The sequence below is a fragment of the Babylonia areolata genome, chromosome 17 (genome assembly GCF_041734735.1).
Source record: "Babylonia areolata isolate BAREFJ2019XMU chromosome 17, ASM4173473v1, whole genome shotgun sequence".
Taxonomy (NCBI): Eukaryota; Metazoa; Mollusca; class Gastropoda; order Neogastropoda; family Buccinidae; genus Babylonia; species Babylonia areolata.
The window spans coordinates 18,287,792-18,309,561 of record NC_134892.1 but is presented as its reverse complement, the minus strand read 5'-3'; the positions used below and the strand labels follow the sequence as shown (position 1 = coordinate 18,309,561).

General features: G+C 41.5%; 1 protein-coding gene across 2 annotated transcripts in view; it reads left to right on the top strand.

Moving 5' to 3' along the window:
• LOC143291706 (amyloid-beta precursor-like protein) overlaps positions 1–21,770 on the top strand; it is a 65,900-nt gene that overhangs the window by 10,845 nt on the left and 33,285 nt on the right. For both annotated transcript variants that reach the window (XM_076601730.1, XM_076601729.1), the window contains exon 4: positions 12,316–12,531. In XM_076601730.1, the coding sequence (XP_076457845.1) occupies positions 12,316–12,531 (216 nt within the window). The remainder of the gene's footprint in view (positions 1–12,315; positions 12,532–21,770) is intronic.

The window sequence follows — 21,770 nt, the reverse complement described above, 5'->3', positions numbered from 1 at the left end:
GAGGAAGTCATTCATTTTGTTTTGTTCTCTCCATGCTGACTCGTTGTCCTTCACTGTTGACTGATTTTTTCTGTGCTTATTCATTTTATTGGCATACCCCTCTCTCTCTCTCTGTGTCTGTCTGTCTCTCTGTGACTACACACACACACTCACACTCACACTCGCACTCACACTCATGCAGAGTATACACACGCATGCATGCATATGCATGCGTGTACATGTATACATAATTTCTGTAAATCATATGCTCATGATAAACATGTAAACAAGCACTCCACATGCACTCATGCAATTTACACATGGGGAACCAGTTATAACCAAGTAGACCTAATTAATTATCAAAGGTGAAAGGGTCATGACACAGCCCAGACAAAGTGCAGAGGGCTCTTGATTTTGGATACTACAGCTGACACATACCCTGTCCTCACCAGCTGGTGTGTGTGACTCTCATGTCTGCAAGCTGTCACTGGTATGTCTGTTCTTTTCCCCTGTGGTCCATCACACTTGAAAGGGAGAGGCACTTGATAAAAAAGGCTACAAAGAGACAATGTTGACCATCAAGGTTAGATATTTCAAGGCAGTGTCATGAGGCTCAGTATAAACACTGAAACAGGAGTGAAAAAGTTTTAACATGGAAAGTGTGTGTGTGTGTGTGTGTATTCGTGTATGTGCACATATTTAATATTTGAGTGTGTTTGCACACATGTATGGTTGTATGTGCAGAAATGGCTGTAGCAAAGAAACAGTGAGGTTAACTTCATTATTATTCAGTTAGTAAATTGATTGTTCTGTTCATTACATTACTGCAGTACACTTTAGTATAAGTATACAGTATTATGTTTTGGTACAGTACACATGTATGAAAGCATGGTACAAACACTAGGAATATTGTTGTGGAAGAGTGTACTATAAAACATTTTATTTCAAGTACAGCACTGTATACAAATTACAATATAAGTACAGTACAAACACTAGAAATAGTGGTGTTGAAGACCACACTGCATCCTATAACAGCACATCACAATGGTGCATGAGCAGAAGGTGACATACTCACAATCACATAGGCAGGAAAGGAAGGGTGGTGTGTGAATCATGACAGGGAAATGAGAGGTGGTTAGGCAGTCTTGCTCCACAGGAATGATTCACACACACAGGCACAGGACTTCTCACAAATGGCACTCACACAACCCATCCCATAAATTTATGATTGTACATGTAATACATTATAACTAAGCAATGAACATGCTGGACGTGAAAAGCATGAACTGTAGATAATATAAATCATTAAATGATTAAGTGTAATATGTTTTGTGACAACAGATTTCCCTGTGTGAAATTCAGGCTTCTCTTTATGGTAATAGTGGTAGTGTGTGTCACCACATTGCAGTGCCACCCTTGTGTTTTTTTCCGCATGCAAGTGTATTTGTTTTTAATTTTATGATCAGAGTGGATTTTTCAATTGAATTTTGCCACGAACAACTCTTGTTGCTGTGGATTCTTGTAAGTTATAAGTGCTAAGTGCACGCTGCACACGTGACTTATGTTTATAAAATCGCTTCATCTGAATGACTAGCACCCAGACCACCACTTAAGATCTGTTGAGGGGGGACTACAAATCCTGGTCTTTATATATGGAATTCAAACCCATGGACACTGTTACCTGTTGGGATGCATTAACAGTAAGCCACCATTCCAGTCAAATACTTACAGAAGAGGACTTCACAAACCTGCACACACAAACATCCCATCCTAACCAGCCAGGTCCCCACACATGTATCTGATTCTATTATCCTCACAAGCATGCACACTTAAAGGAATAGAAACGTGCACATAGCACAAGTACACAGACAACATTATTAAGCATGCGCCTTTTCCTGAGCATTCCAGGCATGCATAAAGTTTCTGTTTTTTACATGCATGCAAGCACACACACACACACACACACACACACACACACACACACACACACACACACACATATGCACTATTCTGGACACGTATTGTGGATACAAATAATAGTTACTACGATTTATTGTCATGAAATATACAATGTAATGTTATGATATTTTTAAAATTTCATGTACAGTGTAATGTTGTTTTTTTATTTCATAATTTTAATAGGGGGGAGACATATTTGATGTCACCAACTAACTGAATAAAATTAAAATCAACAGAATATGGTAGTATACTTCATCATGTGAGTGGGGGGTGGAGGGGGGTTGGTGGGTTGATACCGGTTAATCCAAGCTAAAGTTCTCACAGTGGCACAGGTGGGGAAGGGGTGGGAGGGGGGATGCAGCTCAATAGTGATTGTCTACTTCACATGACTGTGAGGATTGATGCAGGTTAAACCAAGCCAGTTGAAAAGTTGGAACAGCCCAACTGTCATTTCATGGTGACGGGGAGTGGAGCGGAAATAGCTTACAGGTTATGGAGTGGGCTTGTGTTATTTGCCTCATGCCCCTCCCTCCCCAGTCCCCCACTCATCAAGCCCTTTCCTCCCTCCTCCCCCACAAGTTTCCCACTACCTCCCCCCCGCTCCCCATGCCCACACAACACTCCACCCAACAGTCTGCCTGTCCACAGGTTTCAATCTTGCATACAGATTTTAATAGTTTTTAAGGTTTAAAAATTTTTTTATGACAGCCCTCTTTATATGTTGTAAGCAAAATCCCCAAAGAGTATTTTAACTGAAATGTCGGCACTCAAAATGCGTGTATTTCATCTGCGTTCCTGTGTTGACATTTTTTGGCCTTTGGTTTTTAAAGGGTTTTACGTTTTCTTTTTATTTTGTGGTTAGAAACCTGGTTGATTTGCCCTTAACCGCTCCTCCCCCTTCCCACACACCATCCCTGGTTCTCTCTTCTCCCCCACATTCAGACACCCTGTGTCTTTGCAGTTTGACAGGTCTGCAGTGTAGTCTTGGTTCAAGAGTACACACATTCACCACACACTCAACTCTGTGACGTTGATGTTTGTCCTGTTGTTACTTTTTATGTTTTATTCCAATTAACCATGTAAATTTATATAGAATGATTTTAGTGTGAGTGAGGGTTTTCTCCAAGAAATATGATAACAAAAAAGTGTCAACTAATACAAAATTTTGTTTAGTAATACTAATAGTATTTAATAACTTATTATCTGATATACTTTAAAATTTTGTTTAGTACTTAATAACTTATTGTCTCATATACTTTGTACTGTATGATACAAGAGGTTTCCCATTAAGGAATTTAAAACTGAAATAGTTCAGTGAACAAAATCTCACATCAACTGAGTGACACAAGCTGTGATGTTGGCGACCAACGCCCAAACAAGGGAGACATGAACTGATTACCTCAGATAGCTAGTTTGCACACTCAAACCCTGATTCTGAGGTGTTACACTCTCATGGGGTAGAACTTATTTTCTCAGATAATTTTCGTCACAGATATTTGGATTATCTTGTGAAAGAATAGTCATGCTAGGGACATGAGATCTTTAACTCCTGCTTTCAAATTCTGAGATTGTAGAACCTTCACATCATCTACAAAACAACATCCAGCTTGTGTATATAGCTTCTTACATACATGACCAATTCCAGTGCTGCTAGTACAGAACAGTGAAGCAGGGTAGGTCTATTCTACCCACAGAGAGCAGGGTAGGTCTATTCTACCCATATAGGCTGCAGCAAAAACATGAAAGAAGTGTTGACACAGTGGAACTGGTCACCCAGTGTAAAGGAGTGGGCAGGACAATTGGTCTGAGAGGTTTTGCTCAGTGAAGCTGAAAAAATGTGAAACCCGGGTCTGTATCAGGGTAGGGGTTTCAGCTTTCCAGTGTAAACAGCATAGTCAACCCACCTCCCACCCCCCACCCCAACCCCTTCTCAGCCCCTCTCTACCTTGGCTGGCCCACATTAACCCCAGGGTCAGTATAGACCTTGTTCGTTAAGAAACAGGAAGTCAGTGAAAAGTTCAGCCCCTTCACCTTGGGACGTCCGGATAAGGCAACATGGCGACTCTGTCCGCTGAAACTGAAAGTGCACTTGACTCCTTGAAAGTTAAAGAACCGAAAGAGTATTTCAAAAAGAAGGGACAACTGATAAGTGGCATGAAAGTTGAACTTGTTCCTCGTGCAAAAATTTGAAACTGTCACGGACCCAGAAACAAGAAGGCGAAGTCAAGTCAGTTTCTGCTGTCACAGAGACATTTCTGCTGTCACAGCGACATCAACCTCACGCACATTTTTAACAACTGAAGAAAAAAGTATCGCTCCTGTTTTTGACCCATTCACTCAGAATCTGCATACATTGCAGCATTTCATATTGTTGCTACATAGTATTAGTGTATGTGTGTGTGTGTGTGTGTGTGTGTGCCTTCTAAGAACAGATTTCAGACTTGAGAAAATGGGCAGTGCTGTTCCAATGAATTTGATCTTTTTCTGGCTTTTCTATCACATTACTTTTAAAAAAAAAATATTGAAGTAGCTTATATATATATATATATATATATATATATATATATATATATATATTGTGGGGAGGAGAGTGTTGGAGTTGAGCATGGAAATCTGTGGGGAAAAGAGTGGTGGAGCTGTGCATGGAATTTGATTAAAGATGATATTGATAATCATCAAGACTGATTCATGTGTGTTTTATCACAGTTGCATTGATGATTAACTGTAAGTAAAGAATGATTTCATCTTATGGTGCAGCACACATGCATGTGTGCATACAGTACTCATACATCATTGCAAGTGACATGCATTGATAAGTCTTCTCAAGACTCCCAGACATTCAGGCACACCAGTCTGGTACAATCAGCTGACCTGTTCACCCAAAATGGATATGTCTGTACTTTCACCAGGTTAAAATACGTATTTCTTTTATGGAAAACTAAGTTCATTGTATCTAACAACTGGCCATAGGATTAACACATACATACCAGCTTTCTCTTTGATGCCATTTTTTAGAAACTGGTAGTGCTGTAAATTTTTTGTGTAAATATTTGCATTTATTTACATATGCATGCCCCACCTCCCATTTTTTATTTACTTTATTTTCTTTTAAAAGCATAAATATATATTTCATTTGTTTATTGCTAATCAAATTTGGACTGTTTACAAAATGCAGTGTAAACAGGTCTGAGTCACACACAAACAGACTTGAAGAAAATCACTTCAATAAGATATTTTATTTTTTTTTATTTTTTTCTTTCCCCCCCCACCCCCCCTTTTTTTCCATTCATTCATACCTAAATACTAAATAATAAATAATTGTTTAAACAATTTGATTTATTTATGATGTGAGCACCATTTGGTTTTGGGTGGTGTGTGTGTGTGTGTGTGTGTGTGTGTGTGTGTGTGTGTGATCTACATCTGTATTGAAGTGCAGTGTCTATATTTACAAAGTTTTGATTTTTTTTCCATGATCAGTGTTATCTCAGCTGATTTGAACTTGAAGCATACTGCACCTCCCCACCCCCTCAAAGAGAAGAAGAAGAAGAAAAGAGAAGAAAAATCACAGCTACAGTTCACATCAGTATGAAGAAAAAAACATATCAGGAGCATTCAAACTCCACAATTCCCAATAAGAAAGCTTTAAAAAAAAAAAAAAAAAAAAAAAATCTTCATACACAGATGATAATCTGACTGTGTTACACAATTTGTCAATACCAATGATCCTTCTGAATTGGTCTGCTCTCAACTAACACACACACACACACTACAAATTGACACCCACTACTGTAAGCCCCCTTAAGTCTAAATTTTATGACAAAACAGTCTTCAAAGCCCTAATAAGTCATCTTTCACTGTGTCATCTGGTGAAAAGGGGGAAGCAAAGAAGGAAGAATTTTGTTTAATGTACCGTCACACATATCACACATATCGGTGATTGAAGACATTTTGTTAAAGTATTTATGAATACATCTGAGTATTATCGGTTAGAAGGGGTGGGAGATGTGGATGAATGGAGGGTTGGGAGAAACTAGGCAAATGAGGGTAAAAATGTGGGTGAAATTTGGAAGAAAAAAACGACAAAACCCCCCCAAAAAACCCTCTAAATACAGGAAATTACTTAAAGGACTTCCTAAAAGAGAAGTCGTTAAACTGACAAGCGAAACAACTGATAATGAATGCAAAAAGTCAAAAACATCAACGTTCTCAGTCACTTGTGAAAACACACTTTCGTGTACAAAAGGCTTCATCAAGCTACAGTGAAAAATTATATGCTCAGTTGTCAGGTTACTAAAGCATATGCACTTGACATTAGAACAATATTTGGTCCGTAATGAATTTGATAATAGTCTGAGAGCTAAACTCAGAATTGGTCTGCGAATCGGACCAAAGTCTGAGAGAGTCAACTGATGAGGTAAGTTGAATTCAAGCACCTATAAAAGTCTCTTTCTAGTATATTGTTTATTTCCTTGTATGACAATGGGCAATATACTTTTATACTATCTATATGATTTTTTGTTCCCCTTTTTGCTGCCCTGTCTGCTTGGTCATTATAACGGAATCCAGGGTGAGATGGTATCCAACAAAAATCAACATTTGTACCCTTCACAAATAGGGAGTGCAATAAATACCTAATTTCAAACAATAAATCTTCTCTTTGATTATTCTCAAAAAGGAGCAAACTTTTTAAGACAGATTGAGAATCAACACAAAATAGGATATTACTTACTATGATTGGTATATCAACAAGATGATTTAAAGCCATAAGGATGGCCACCAATTCAGCTGTATAAATTGAATGTCCCTTACCTAAATAATATGATTTTTCTGTTTTTAGGTTAGGAATGACAAAAGCAGATCCTGTTCTGCTATCATCCAGGACCGAGCCATCAGTGTAAACTTTTAAATGATAATCAAAATTTTCTTCTAATTCAATTCTGACAGATGCTGCTATTATATGTGGAGATTCTCCTTTTGTTGTGTCAGAAGCACATATGTTAACGTTTGCTTTTGTTAACTCCCAGGGAGGGACTGGTGGCACCAGAACACGAGGTGCCATATCATGCAAATCAATGTCTGAAGAATTTAAAATATCTGACACATATGTGCGAATGGTTTGTAGATTTGAATTATTTTGTGCATTTTTTGGAAAATCAATATCAGACCTAATATTTAATTCCTCAAAATCATCCACTGCTGTACATCTCACAATGTATTTAGCAGAACTTAATTTTCTGATTTCATCTAGTGGTAGAATACCCGCAAGCTTATAGGCTTCTGAGGTCTTAGTATGCACAGGTACCCCTAAAGCCAGTTTCACAGCTTTACTGTCATTTATTCGCAGCTTCTTTAGAAACGTCGGCGGAGCAGAAAAGAAAATTTCTTGATCGTAGGTCAATCTTGATCTTACGAGAGATGTCGCTAAATGTAAAAGAATTTTGGAGTCTTGTCCCCAAGGAGAGTGACTTACAATTTTTAAGAAATTTAAACTTTTAACTGCTTTAGTCACCATTGAATCAATGTGTTTCTTCCAGTTTAGTTTTGAAGTAAATAGGATCCCAAGAAATTTTATTTCCGACTTGAACAATATTTCACGTCCTCCTAAAAAAAAAATCGTGGTAGTTTGCTGGGATTATAACCATTATTAAAGAGGATCAAATGTGTTTTTTCTACAGAAAACTCAAAACCATTAGATTGCATATAGCTACTCAGTCTATTGAGTTCACCCTGAAAATGTTTCTGTACATAATTGATGTAATGTAGGCTTGTCCTTTTCCTCAAGGATGTCTGAATCCATATAGCAATATCATCAGCATATTGAGCCAGCTTGGTAGATGATGAAAAACATGTCAGATCATTGCATACTTTCACTTCCAAATTTGTTAAATTTTGTAATATTACTCAATTTACTGTCAGCAGCATTGGTTTCCACTGCTGATGCAGAAGTAGTAGTGATGTCTTCTTGGACTTGCACATCTGACAGCTGTGACAAAAAAAGAAAAGAATATATAATTATAGCTTGAATGTTATGACATTTGTTTTAGTTACACATTTTTTAGTCAAACTGCATACAACCCCCAAAATGTGTCAGATCTATTCACTGCGTTATGCTTGTGCAGAATCGCAAGCCAGTGAGTTGTTTAAAATTGCAACAATAAGTGATAACTATGCCTTATCTCTCTCTCTCTCTATCTCTATCTCTCTATATATATATATATGTGTGTGTGTGTGTGTGTGTGTGTGTGTGTAAACATTCACACTGCCTGTGGAAGTAGCAAGGATCTCACTGTCGAACCCTCGTCTGACACAATGGCACCCAAGTATTTGAAGGAGGAGACTTCTTCCAGTTTTTCACCGTTTACGTGCAAGTTGGACGTTACGCCTTGGCTGTTGTTTGTCATAACCTTGGTCAGTGCACTGATCTCCATGCCGTAGGCTGGTGATGTCTTGTCAAGTTTGTGCACGAGTTCTTCGAGTTCTTTCTCTTCTGCCAGGCCATCAATGTCATCGGCAAAGCGCAGGTTGGTGATGACTCTGCCTCCAATGCTGACAGTTCCCACATGATCTTCCAGAGCGTCAGTCATGATCCTTTCAAGAAAGAGGTTGAAGAGAGTGGGAGAGAGTAGACATCCCTGTCTGACTCCGACCGTGGTTCTAAACCAGTTACCCATGCTACCATTGAAGAGGACTGCACTGGTTGCTCTTTCGTATAGGTTCTGTATGGCTTGGATGATGTCTTCACTGATGTTGAATTTGTGCATGGTGGCCTATAAGGCAGCGTGCCATACCCTGTCGAACGCCTTCTTGAAGTCAATGAAGACGTGGTAGAGGTCTCTTTGGTGCTGGAGATACTTCTCACACAGCAAGCGCAGGTTGAAGATTTGTTCTGTTGTGCTTCTCCCTGCTCTGAAGCTGGCCTGCTCTTCGGCGATGATCATTTCTGCTTGCGGTTTCAGTCAGTTGAGAAGGACCTTTAGCATGACCTTGCTGGGGTGGCTGATTAGGCTGATAGTGCGGTAGTTTTTGCACTGTTGTAGGTTGCCCTTCTTGGGGATTGTGATGACCAATGATTGTGTCCAGGTGGTTGGCCACTCCCCCGTCTGCAGGATCTTATTACAGATGGTGGTGAGGGCATCAATCACTGCTTCGCCTCCAGCTTGAATCAGTTCGGCGGGAATGTTGTCGACGCCAGCTGACTTCCCTGCTTTCAGTGTCTTCACTGCTGCCTCTACTTCTTCCCGAAGAATTGGCTGGCTGTCGTTGTTGGTTGATGGGGGACAGTTCAGAACTGAAGTGTCACCTTTGGTGTCATGGTTGTACAACTCGGAGCAATATTCAGTCCAGCGCTGTAGGATGTCTTTTTCTTCAATGAGGCATTTCCCTGATTTGTCCTGGATGGTGCTGACTCGTCCTTGCTTGGTTGTTGTCAAGTTTTTGACAGTTGCGTACGCATCTTCTGCTGCACACCAGGGCAGAGGCGAAAAATATGCTACTGGTAACACCTCAGCAAAAATCAGAAGCAGAGACAACATCGTGATTGGCACATGGAACATCAGAACTCTCCGTGCAGCAGGAAAAATCAAAGAACTGACATACGAGATGGAACGATACAACTGGAACATCATAGGGCTTTGTGAAGTACGCTTGAAGAACATTAAAGATCTCACAACTGAAGAAGGTCACAAACTGTACTACAGTGGCAAAGAAGACCGCCACGAGCATGGGGTAGGCTTCCTCGTCCTCAAGAACATCACAAACTGCATCTTGGGATGTCGCCCAGTTTCAAGCCGCATCATCACCATTCGGCTCAAAGCCTCACCATTCAACATCACGATCATACAGGCGTATGCACCTACCTCTGACACACACACACACACACACACACACACACACACACACAAATCCAGTTGAATGATACAATATTGGTGACTGGAAGTTGAAAAAGACAGGCCAACTGGTGTACTGTAATTCTCTGTTTTAAAGGTTAAATTGTGCTTTTGGATTCAAACATTAGGCAGATAAGTGTGTGAGAAATGAAGACATTATTATCATCCCTCTTTGAGAAATCAGACTCAAAACATTCAAACATTCTTAGGCTTGGCTGTTGAATTGAAACAAATATATTTTGAAACATAAAAATGAATATTCGATTCAAAATGTCACATACTGTGCTTGTTTTGAAGACCTTGTTCGTAAAAAGTGAAGGAATATCATCGCCACTGAGGGTGCGGTCCTTGGCTTCAGTTCAGTTCACGATGTGATTCTGAGATCGCCAGAATCGCGCTATGCAGTCGGTTCATGGCTGGTATTCGTTGCGATATCTCTTTTCCTTTGAAGCACACACAGTACTTCATTCCTCCCGTTTTCCCCCAGACCCATTGTGAAGCATTTACACAAGTGCAGTCAACGAACTTGCAACTTTCACTTTTAGAGACGTCCCACGAATTCTCTTTCTGGCTTAATCAAGGGCAAATTACTCTATATTTTTTTTTCTAACGAACAAGCTCTATAGACTACCCTGGAATTACCCCTCACCCCAAAACACCCAGGGGTGAACTTCAGTTAGTCTGAACCGGCACACACACACACACACACACACACACACACACCACCACCACCACCACCACCACCACCCCCCACCCCACCCCCCTTCTTCATCCAGTGTTTGATTTTACACCCCTCCTAGTGGATGCGTGGTCATTCTAGCCTGGATTGAAATGACCTCAGGAGATGAATTTGGCCCAATTGGAATTAACCCTCTCCCCTATTTAATTGATGATTGTGATGTGACCGGGGGGGGGGGGGGGGGGGGGGGGACCATCTTTCCCTATTCCACTTTCGATTCAGGCTTGTCACTGGAATGTTATGATTATTTGGTGAGGGGAGGGTTAGTAAAGCTAGCCCAGAATGAGGCCAATACCTTTTTCAGTAGCTTAATTAAACTTGTAGAAAAGTAATTTCCAACTCATGTTGGGGGTTAAGGGGGGTTATGTCTTGACTGGCAACAAATGAACCTGGGACACTGGGATAAAATTCAGCAGGAGGTAGGTCGAGGTTGTTACACCTGTACAGTGTGTTAATAACAACTGTTATTTAACTTATTACTTATATCAGATGTGGCTGGACAGATTGGGTGACTTGTGTTGACAGGTGTTGGTATTCTTTTTGTAGGATTCCGCTGTTGAGGTATTTCAGACTTCTGTGACAACTGGGGAAGTGTTCATGAATGTGCATTGCATACAAGCACATACTTTGTATTTTTTTACACACTGATTGAATGAGTCAGCATACACACATGTATTCTCATGAAACAGGATTTCTCACTCTTTCCATATTTTCACCCCATATGTGCAGAAGTACATGGGCACACATGCAACCATGTCAAACTTACAAAATGCGCGCGCACACACACACACACACACCAAACCAGTACATGTATAGGATTGGAATACTTCGGGTTGATCAGCATGATAAACATCCGTGAATCATTGAATGTTAAAAAACATGTTTGAGTTGTTGCAGTCAGCAAGGTTGAGAGGGCGTTAAGGGTTTGGAGGTGGGGTGGAAGCACTGAAAGGCTTTGAATATATAGTATTAACTATTATGTAATATGTTCACTGAATATTAACTGATTCAACAATATAGTGTTCTGCTGGTTATAAATTGATGTTAAAAAATTATAAATATAATGATGATGCTGGTGGTGGTTTCAAAAAGGAAAAGATAATAAAATATTATATTGCAATGATAAGAATATGGATATGATATGGTAATGAGCAGATAACAATAATTATTATTAATAATGTGATATTGGTAGGGTTTAAAAAATTTTTTTTATCATTACAATGATATATGAAGAAGAGATTGAAGCACAGAGGAAACATCCAATTTAGGTGAACAGCATTCTGAAGCTCAGCAGCAGGAGGATGCTTTTAACAACCTGATCAAGGAGATTGGTTTTGATGGAGATTGTTTCAAAAAATACATGCAGCTAAGAATTTGCATGGTAATAGGGGATCTCATGAAATACTGGCTCAGTCAAGAAGGGATCTGTCCAAAGATTAATTACATGCATGTATGCAAATTCAAAAGTTTCACTTTCTTTTGCAAAAGAAATGTTTTGCTGTGGTCTGGTCTATGAGTTTACGCAATGACAAAAATGTTGATTAATGTTTTCTTTCAGTGCTTTTGTAGCAGAAGCTCATGTGAAATCCATATGAGCTTAAGCGTTGACAGAAATATTGATTTTTTTTCACTAAAGATTGCAAATGGATTTCACAATAGTTTTTTTAAATTTTTTTTTTTTTTTTTTTTAATGAAATTTCACCATTGATGTTGTTGGTGAATTGCTGGATGGGCGGGGTTCCCTTTGTGCAGTGGACAGCTTCCAGAGTGATGCCCTGCTGGTGCCACAGCACTGCAAATTTGACCATGACCATGATGACCAGGTGTGTGAGGGCTTCAGTCACTGGGAGGTAGTTGCCCGCGACGCCTGCGCCAAGGACGGGATGCACTGTGAGAGCTTCGGCATGCTGCTCAACTGTGGACTGGGAACTTTCAGCGGTGTGGAGTACGTCTGCTGCCCCAACATGAGTGAGTATTTTTTGATGAAATTTGTTTGCATGGATACAGACAGAAAGATGCCCTGGCAGAATTGGTTAGGCATTCCATTTCTGATTCAGTGTTCACCTTGGAAAGGCATTTTATACCAGTTTTCCTCCTTTCATTCAGGTATGAATGGTACCTGACTGGTTGGAGAAGGTCAAAGCGGCAGGAGGGGAGGATTGGAACCCACCTTCCTGTGCCGAGCCTTAGACATAGTGGATTGAAATTCATGGTTATAAACTATTAAAAGGCTAAGGGACCTTTAACTTAAAAAAAAAAAAAAAAATCTTTGCATGAGTAGTAGAAGTTTCACTCGCTCTCCTCAAGTCTATCCAATAAAACAAAATAAGATTACATAAATCCTGTTTCTTCAAGAAGTTCAACTGTTGCTGGTTGTTTTTGGCTGCAAAATGCTGTTCGTTGAACCTTTGCTGGTTATGTTCTTTGCTGCAAAATGCTGTTTGTTCAGCCTTTGCTGGTTACATTCTTTGGTTCATACTTTTGTATGCATATAATGATATTCACCTGTATATATATGTATGTGAACACACACTCTGAAACAGAATAGACAGACACACAGATGCACATCAACATGCACACAGTGACATGCACGCACACACACACACACACACACACACACACACACACACACACACACACTCAAGACGCACGCACGCACGCACACGCAAGAGCCAAATGTTACTCTAAGCGGAAAGACGTTAAATTGAAGACATTTATATTATTAGAGAGAGGGGGGAGGGAGGGGAAGAGAGAAACTGCAGGGCAGAAGATCATCAGTGGTTAGGGAGAGTACAGGAGGTTTGGGGAGTGAGAGTTGGTGTCTTCAACACTTGATGATGTCTTGGCATAACCAGTTCAGTCTGTCAGCAGAAGTCCTTTAAGTAATTTCCTGTAACTGTATTTAGAGGGTTTTTTGTTTTGTGGTTGTTGTTTTTTTGTTTTGGTTTTTTTTTGTTTTGTTTGTCTTCCAAATTTCACCCACATTTTTACCCTCATTTGCCCAGTTTCCCCCAACCCTCCATTCATCCACATCTCCCACCCCTTCTAACCGATAATACTCAGATGTATTCATAAATACTTTAACAAAATGTCTTCAATCACCCATATGTGTGACGGGACATTAAACAAAAATTCCTGCTTCCTGTCAGCAGAATTACTCCAGTGATTTGTTGATCTTCAACTGCAAACTTCAGTCACAAGTTGGAATGGCAAGTTTACACAGAATAGAACCACCTCTTCTGAACAGGATTGCTGAAGTACTGTACTGTTTGCAGCCACTATTGAGTGGTGTGAGGTGATTTATTCATAGTTAGACACTGGGACTTGTAGGGAGAGACGGGGTGGGAAGAATGAGGGAGAACACACTCTTTTAACCCCTTGGTGAAATGAGATCAGTGTGGCAGGAATGACTGTAAGAACTAGAGTTCCTGCTTCTCGTGTACTTTTACAAGTGGTGCTGTTGATTTGATGATGAACAAAAGTAATTCAATTCCAGGAGGAAGGAGTCCAAATGAAGAATGGTGACAGACATCCAGATTGCTTTCCTCAGTCCTATCTCAGTTATTAATTGTATTATTATTGATACTTAAATGTTGCATATCTTTGGTCAAAGACCAAGCTTAAAGTATTTTATGAACACAGAATACTTAACAAATGCACAACAGACTGCCTGCCAGGGTAGAGTGGACTGACAGCTGCCTTCATGCACTCATCATTTGTTTCCGGTGTCATTCAGTCAGGCTTCAGTCATGTGCACACGCACACAAGTATAGTATATTAGAGTAGATTTTACAGTATAAATATATGATTTTGCCAGGGTTCTTTTAAATGCACTAAGTGCATGCTGCACGTGGGACTTCTGTGTATTGTCTCATCTACTGGTCAAAGTGTCTTGGCCACAACTCAAGGTCTTTTGGAGGGGAGGAAAATCTGGTGACGGTGGGATTCTATCCCACAGCCTCCCTTTCTCGCACTTCCCAGGTGGACATGTTATCACTGTGCCAGTGCTTCACTAGGCCACCAGTTACTAGCAACAGTCCTTCAGTGAGGAGAGCACTCGTCAGCAGCAGTCAAGGGATTGAAGAAAGTTAGATACCACTTTAACAAGTACTTTGCTGCCTGTGTGTGTTTCCATTCATCAGTCAGGTACAGGGGGTTAGATGGTTGTCATTTTAAGCTAGATTTTTGTTCTGTTGGCTGGAGCAGTTTTATTGATTGCTGCTGTTATTGTTTGTGTCCTTCAGAAGGTGTCACTGTTTCTGTTCTTTGCAATCTTTTATTGTTTGTCATTTGTGCTATTTCTATTCATAAGATGCTTTTTTCTGAATGTTATGATTTATCATTCTCTTAAGAAGAAACTTCTGATGATTGTCATTTCTAAATGTCTATTCAATGAAAGCATTTGATGATTGTTGTTTTTTTTGCTATTTCTATGGATTCTGTTCATACATAGGAAGCTTCTGTTGTTATTTTTCTGTTAATGTAAGTTTGGGTTTTTTTGCATGGAAGGAAACTTTTATTGACATTATTTGTACTAAATCTGTTCCTGCAGAGCTTTTGTTGTCACTTACGGTTTCACTGTTCCTGTTTGTTCGACAACTCACTGGGTGCCACAGGTTGTTGGTTGGTTTTTTGGGGGGGTTTTTTTTTTTTTTTTTACCAAGAGTGTGCTGCACTTGTGACCTTTGTCATCTCACCTGAAAGACGACTATCCTACTCTTCCTATCATTCTACTGCTTGAGTGATTTTTCTTTATGTTTGTTGATTTCATTGTTCTTGTTCATAGGAAGCTCGTATTTGTATCTGTTATTTCATGCTACCCATAGGAATCTTCTGTTAATTGTAGATTTTTTATGATTCCTACTCATTGATTTTTTTTTTAATTTTTTTTTTTTTATTGATTGCTTTTCCTCTTCGTCACATGTTTAAATATTATAGATTATTTACTGTTCCTAACATTACTGAATAGCAGCTTCTATATATATTTTTTTCTAGATTTTTTTTTCTGCCAGTATTTGGTTATTATATTTCTGGGAGTTTTTTTTTATTTTTATTTTTTTATAAAGAAAATAAAGATAAAGCATGTTTTAAAGGTTGGTGTTCTCGTGCTCCTTTTTTTCTCCAGAGAATTGTTATTGCAGTGAAAGAGTGTAGGTGGGTGTAGTTTAACTATCACAGACTCTTGTCTCTTTCTTGTGCATGGTCCTTATGCAGTCAGTTCTAAGCGTTCCTGCAGAGGGAGAAATAATGGTGGCCAGTCAAGTTATTGTGCCAGGGGTTCCGTAAATAGATTCTGCTCTGCTGGACACTTTCCTGAGTGGTATTGATCCACCTCTGTTTTTGTTAACAGGTCCAAGTAAGTCAGTGTGGAACCTTTGATATTCCAGTTCCAGATGGGAACACTTTCCTCTTGGTATTCCTGTTGCCAGTGAGAATACTATCTTGTTGATATTCCTGTATCAAATGAGAACACTTTCCTATTGAGCAGTATTCCTGTTCCAAATATAAACACTTTCCAGTTAATGTTCATGTTCCAAATGGGAACACTTTCCTCTTGATATTCCTGTTCCAAACAGGAATGCTGTCCTGTTGATATTCCCATTCCAAACAGAACACTTTCCTATTGATATTCCTGTTTCCAAACAAGAACACTTTCTTGTTGACATTCCCGTTCCAACCAGGAACACTTTCCTCCTGATATTCTTGTTTCAGTGGGAACACTTCCCTCTTGATACTCATGTTCCAAATGAGAAACTCCCTGAGGTTTTCTCATGGTTATTCTTGTTACTGATGGGAACACTTTCCAGATTGTGCTGAACCAGTGCAGCAGTCTGATTTTATTAATATGGAATACAGTTGTGAAAAGTAGCACTCCTCTCTTTTCAGCAGCACATGTCATCACAAGTTGGTGTGAAAATATCTGTAGAAGTTGATGATCATGTTTTAACTGGAAACAGGGTTTTGACAGACCTGTGTTGTAGACTGGCTTGTGAATGGATCCACCTGCTTCAACATGCTGTGTTAAATAAACAGATATCAGCAGAAAGTGGGAAGTGTTCGCTCTCAGGCTGACATTAATTTGCATGCTCCCTTCAGTGTTCAGACTGACCAGTTTGTGATTACATCACTGTAGCATTTTGGAACTTTGGGCAGTGTCTTCAGTGTGGGTGTTACTTGGTGATGAGCTGTCCCCGGGAAGAGTAGCCTAAAATTTCACACAGAAATGAATTTTAAGTTGTGAGAAAAAAAAAAAATTCAATACAGTAGAATTAGAAAGACAGTACACTACAATATTGTACAATATAGTACAAAATACTACATTATCATACAATACAATACAGTATGATACAGACACCTTCCCTGAACACCCAGAAACAGATGTACCCAGCATACACAGTTTGTCACCCAGGAACAGAGATGTACCCAGCATACACTGTCACCCAGAAACAGAGATGTACCCAGCATATACTGTGTCACCCAGGAACAGAGATGTACCCAGCACATACTGTGTCACCCAGGAACAGAGATGTACCCAGCATACACTGTGTCACCCAGAAACAGAGATGTACCCAGCACACACTGTGTCACCCAGAAACAGATGTACCCAGCATACACTGTGTCACCCAGGAACAGAGATGTACCCAGCATACACTGTGTCACCCAGGAACAGAGATGTACCCAGCATACACTGTGTCACCCAGAAACAGAGATGTACCCAGCATACACTGTGTCACCCAGGAACAGAGATGTACCCAGCATACACTGTGTCACCCAGGAACAGAGATGTACCCAGCATACACTGTGTACCCAGCACACACTGTGTCACCCAGAAACAGAGATGTACCCAGCATATACTGTGTCACCCAGGAAACAGAGATGTACCCAGCATACACTGTGTCACCCAGGAACAGAGATGTACCCAGCATACACTGTGTACCCAGCATACACTGTGTCACCCAGGAATAGAGATGTATACACAGCATGTCACCCAGGAACAGAGATGTACCCAACATTGTGTCATCCAGGAACAGAGATGTACCCAGCATACACTGTCATCCAGGAACAGAGATGTACCCAGCATACACTGTGTGACCCAGGAATAGAGATGTATACACAGTGTGTCACCCAGAAACAAAGGGAGCAGGCAGGCAGGCTGGTAGGCTTGCAGCAGCAGAAAGGGCCCAGCCAGAAACAGGGGATCAATAGGAATGACTAGGTCTGGCGGGTCGATAGCCTTTTTTCCTGCCTCCTTGCCTTTCTCAGCACAACATTTAGTCCCCCTTGCCCATTCCACTCCTCTTCGCTGCTGCTTCTTCCTCAGACCACTGCTGTCCATCTGTAGCCAAGATGGGAGGGGAGGGGGAGTCCCAGGGGTGGGGGTGGGGTGGGGTGGGTGGGAGGAAGGGGAGGGGATAGGGACCCAAAAGAAGCATGTGAGGAAGAAGACAGTTTAGGATGGGACGGATATTTAGGTGTTTGCAATTTTTTGCTTTGATTGGGAGTAATATTTCCTTTCTGTATAATTTACCTTATCATCAGGATAAATTAGCATGAGTTTGTGTGTGTATGTGTGTGTTTCTGCTCAGGCATGTGCCTTATGTGCAAGCAAATTCACATACATGTCAGTACACTGCAGTATGTTCGAGATTGAGAGAGAGACATGGACACTTGTTTTATTCAATAATACTTTAATAGTCCTTGGCCCCTCAGGAAGTGGTGGTGCAGACAAACAATTTCAGAGATCGTGATGGCCAAGAGGTAACGTGTCTGCCTAGGAAGCGAGAGAATCGGAGCACGCTGGCTCGAATCACGGCTCAGTCACCAATAGTTTCTCCCCCTCCACTCGACCTTGAGTGGTGGTCTGGACGCTAGTCATTCGGAAGAGATGATAAACCGAGGTCCCATGTGCAGCTTGCACTTAACGCACGTAAAAGAACCCATGGCAACAAAAGGGTTGTCCCTGGCAAAATTCAGTGGAAAAATCCACTTCAATAGGAAAAACAAATAAAACTGCATACTGGAAATAATAACAAAAAATGGGTGGCGCTCTCAGTGTAGTGATGCGCTGTCCCTGGGGAGAGCAGCCTGAATTTCACACAGAGAAATCTGTTGTAACAAAAAAAGAGAAATACAAATACAATCTATGTATATATCTCTCCGTAAATTACATCAATGTATCCTAAAAATGAGAAAGAACTCGCACATGATGGAGAGAGAGAGAGAGTACAAGGTGGAGGGGGGTGGGGGATGGCATGGGGGCGGGGGGGTGTTATTGATGAACTGATTGACAGACTCTGACAGACACCAGTCATCATACAAACAGATGATCAACAGAATGACTATGGCTGACAGTTGTTACAAAGATAAAAACAGCTTCTCTTTCCATTGACGTCATTGCAGGCTTCTATTGATCACACACTTTGCATGGCAAAAGGAAGAAAATTGCGTTAGTGTCTAACAGGTTCTGCAAGGGTAGGAAGGGTGGTGGGTGTGAGTATTGGAGGGGGTGGAGGAGAAGGGTTACAGAATGTCAGCTATTTCCAGACATTGAATAGATGTATGATCAATATCTGTGGATACTTACTAAATGTAAATCATTGTCCATTTTGCTGAAAGGGAAGGATGGTAGGTAGGTTAGTATAGATGTGAGCTACTGGGTAAGTGGAACATAAAATGGAAGATGAAAAAAGGAAAGGAAGCCCGGATTTGGTCTCCAGGCCTATTCGTACTCCCCTTTGTTTTTACCCGGGGGAAAAATCTGGCTAGCCCAATTTAACCCAAAGGTCTATACATGTAGACTAGCCTGGAATGACCCACGGGGATGAACTTCAACTAGTCAAAACTGACCTCCCCCAATCACCATAGTTGGATTCACATTCCTCACCCCACATGGTGGACATGGGGGTTATTCTAGGCTAGCTTGAAAATGACCCCTGGGAGAAAATTTGGCCCAGTTAGAATCAATACAGGCTATCATTATTGAAATAGAAATCCTCCATGTTTGCTTCCATTTAGTTAATGGAGAGCAAGGCATCTTGACTAGTAATTGGAGGCTGGCACAGAGTGACCCCAGGCTAAAACCCAGCTGGAGGTGGGGAGGAGGAGGTGTCAGGGGGGTGGGGGGTGGGGGGGGATTAGTTTGAGGATGTTACACTGGAATTCCAAGTCCAAGAAAAAGGCCTAGATGAGAGGAGTATTCAGTTCCACCACTGCATTTGATTGAAGCTTTAAGGTCTGTGGGCTGTTGCACTGGCTGGGAGAGAGGAGAGGAAGGCTTTGCTCACGAATCGATCAGACCCAGCTCCAGACACACGCAGCCCAATGCTCGATTGGGTTTTAATTGGATCTGCGTCTGGGGAAACTCGGCACTGAAAAAAAAAATTCTTTTTGGGAATAGAAACTAAGAAAGGGGAAGGGAGGGGTGAGACGGGGGGTGGGGGGGGGATGTCCTTGCTGTAAATTAACCACCCACCTTCCTGATACGTGTGTGCATGCACACACACACAGCCAATAACACGTACACAAACACATGCACACACATGCACACACACACACTAACATATTAACATAGGCGTTTAGGCTTGCACACAGAGAGAACCCTCCCCTACACACACACATACACAAGCATTTATGCGTGCGCTCACATGCACACGCACGCACACACACATGCACCTCTGTTTTTCTTGGAAAAAAAATGTCTGCAAAACAAACTTAGCACACAGAACCAGTGATGTCTTAGTTTTGTAGACCATTGTGAAGTTGGAATGATATCAGCCCCCCATGCGCTGGTTATATTGAGTTAGGATCTGAACCACTATACCGTGAGATTTGGGGGTAGTTTTGCAGACCAGTATGAAGTAAGGATGGGATCAGGCCTCTCCTGCTCTGCTCTGGTCATATTGAATTAGTAGGATCTGAACTTTGTGTTACTGTCAAGTCACATTCTTGCTTCACTGGCTTCCCAAGTTGTGTTCCTCTGTGTCTTTGTGCCCTGCCCTGCCCTGCCGTGCTTGTTCAGCCTGATGAGTTTGTTCTGCTCTCTGGCATCATCCTTTCTGGACTCCATTCTCATGCTCTGCTTCTACTCTTTCTGTCCCATTGTCTCCAGTAGTAAGGAGACCATACAGGTCTGTTCACTGTAGCCTGACCTCAGGTTTTTGGGGGTTTATTACTGTAAGGTGCTATTACGTGTCTTATTATTATCATTATTATTATTATGATTATTATCATAATTATTCAGTTGTAATAGATGATAATAATCATTCATTTAAACAGCACTTTCAAACCTCACAAAGAGCTTTGCAGTACGAAGGAGGGAGTGATCAAGGGGTTGTGTGTGTGTTCGCAAACAGAAGTGCACATGCATACATATGCATAGTTCAGGGGCTCACAGTGGAGTGTGTGTGTGTGTGTGTATCTTGTAAGTGGGTGTGCTGTAGTATCAAGCCTGGTTAGATTCCCCTCTCCACAAATTGAATCCTAGACAGGTCGATTCAGTGGCTGGGATCCAATTTGTTGTGGTGGGTGGAACTAATCGCCTTGACTGTCTGCAGGGTAAAGCAAGCATCCAGGCTGCAGTGTGGACCCTACTGATGTTGGCCTCACTGTTGTTGTGCTTAAAAGCCCTGAGGTGTGATTAGCGGCTGTCTTCGTCTGGGTTCTCTTTTGTCTGGTCTTGGAAGGGGGGATGGAGGGAAGGTGGTGGGGGATTACAGGAGTGGCTGTGGGTGGGGGGTTGAGGACATGTGGGGGTGTAGGGTTGAGGACATGGGGGCATGGTGGGTTGAGGACATGTGGGGGTGTGGGCGGTTGAGGACATGTGGGGGTGTGGAGTTGAGGACATGGGGGTGTGGGGGGTTGAGAACATGGGGGCGTGGGGGGTTGAGGACATGTGGGGGTGGAGACATGAGGACATGTGGGGGGAGGGGTGAGGACATGTGGGGGGGGGGGGGTTGAGGACATGGGAGAGTTGAGGACATGTGGGGGGGGGGACATGTGGGGGTGGAGACTTGAGGACATGTGGGGGGGGTGGTTGAGGACATGTGGGGGGTAGGGGGGGTTGACATGGGGGGAGTTAAGGACATGTGTGGGGGGGTGGGGGTGAGGACATGGGGGGGGGGGGTTGAGGACATGTGGGGGGTAGGGGGGGTTGACATGGGGGGAGAGTTAAGGACATGTGTGTGGGGGTGGGGGTGAGGACATGGGGG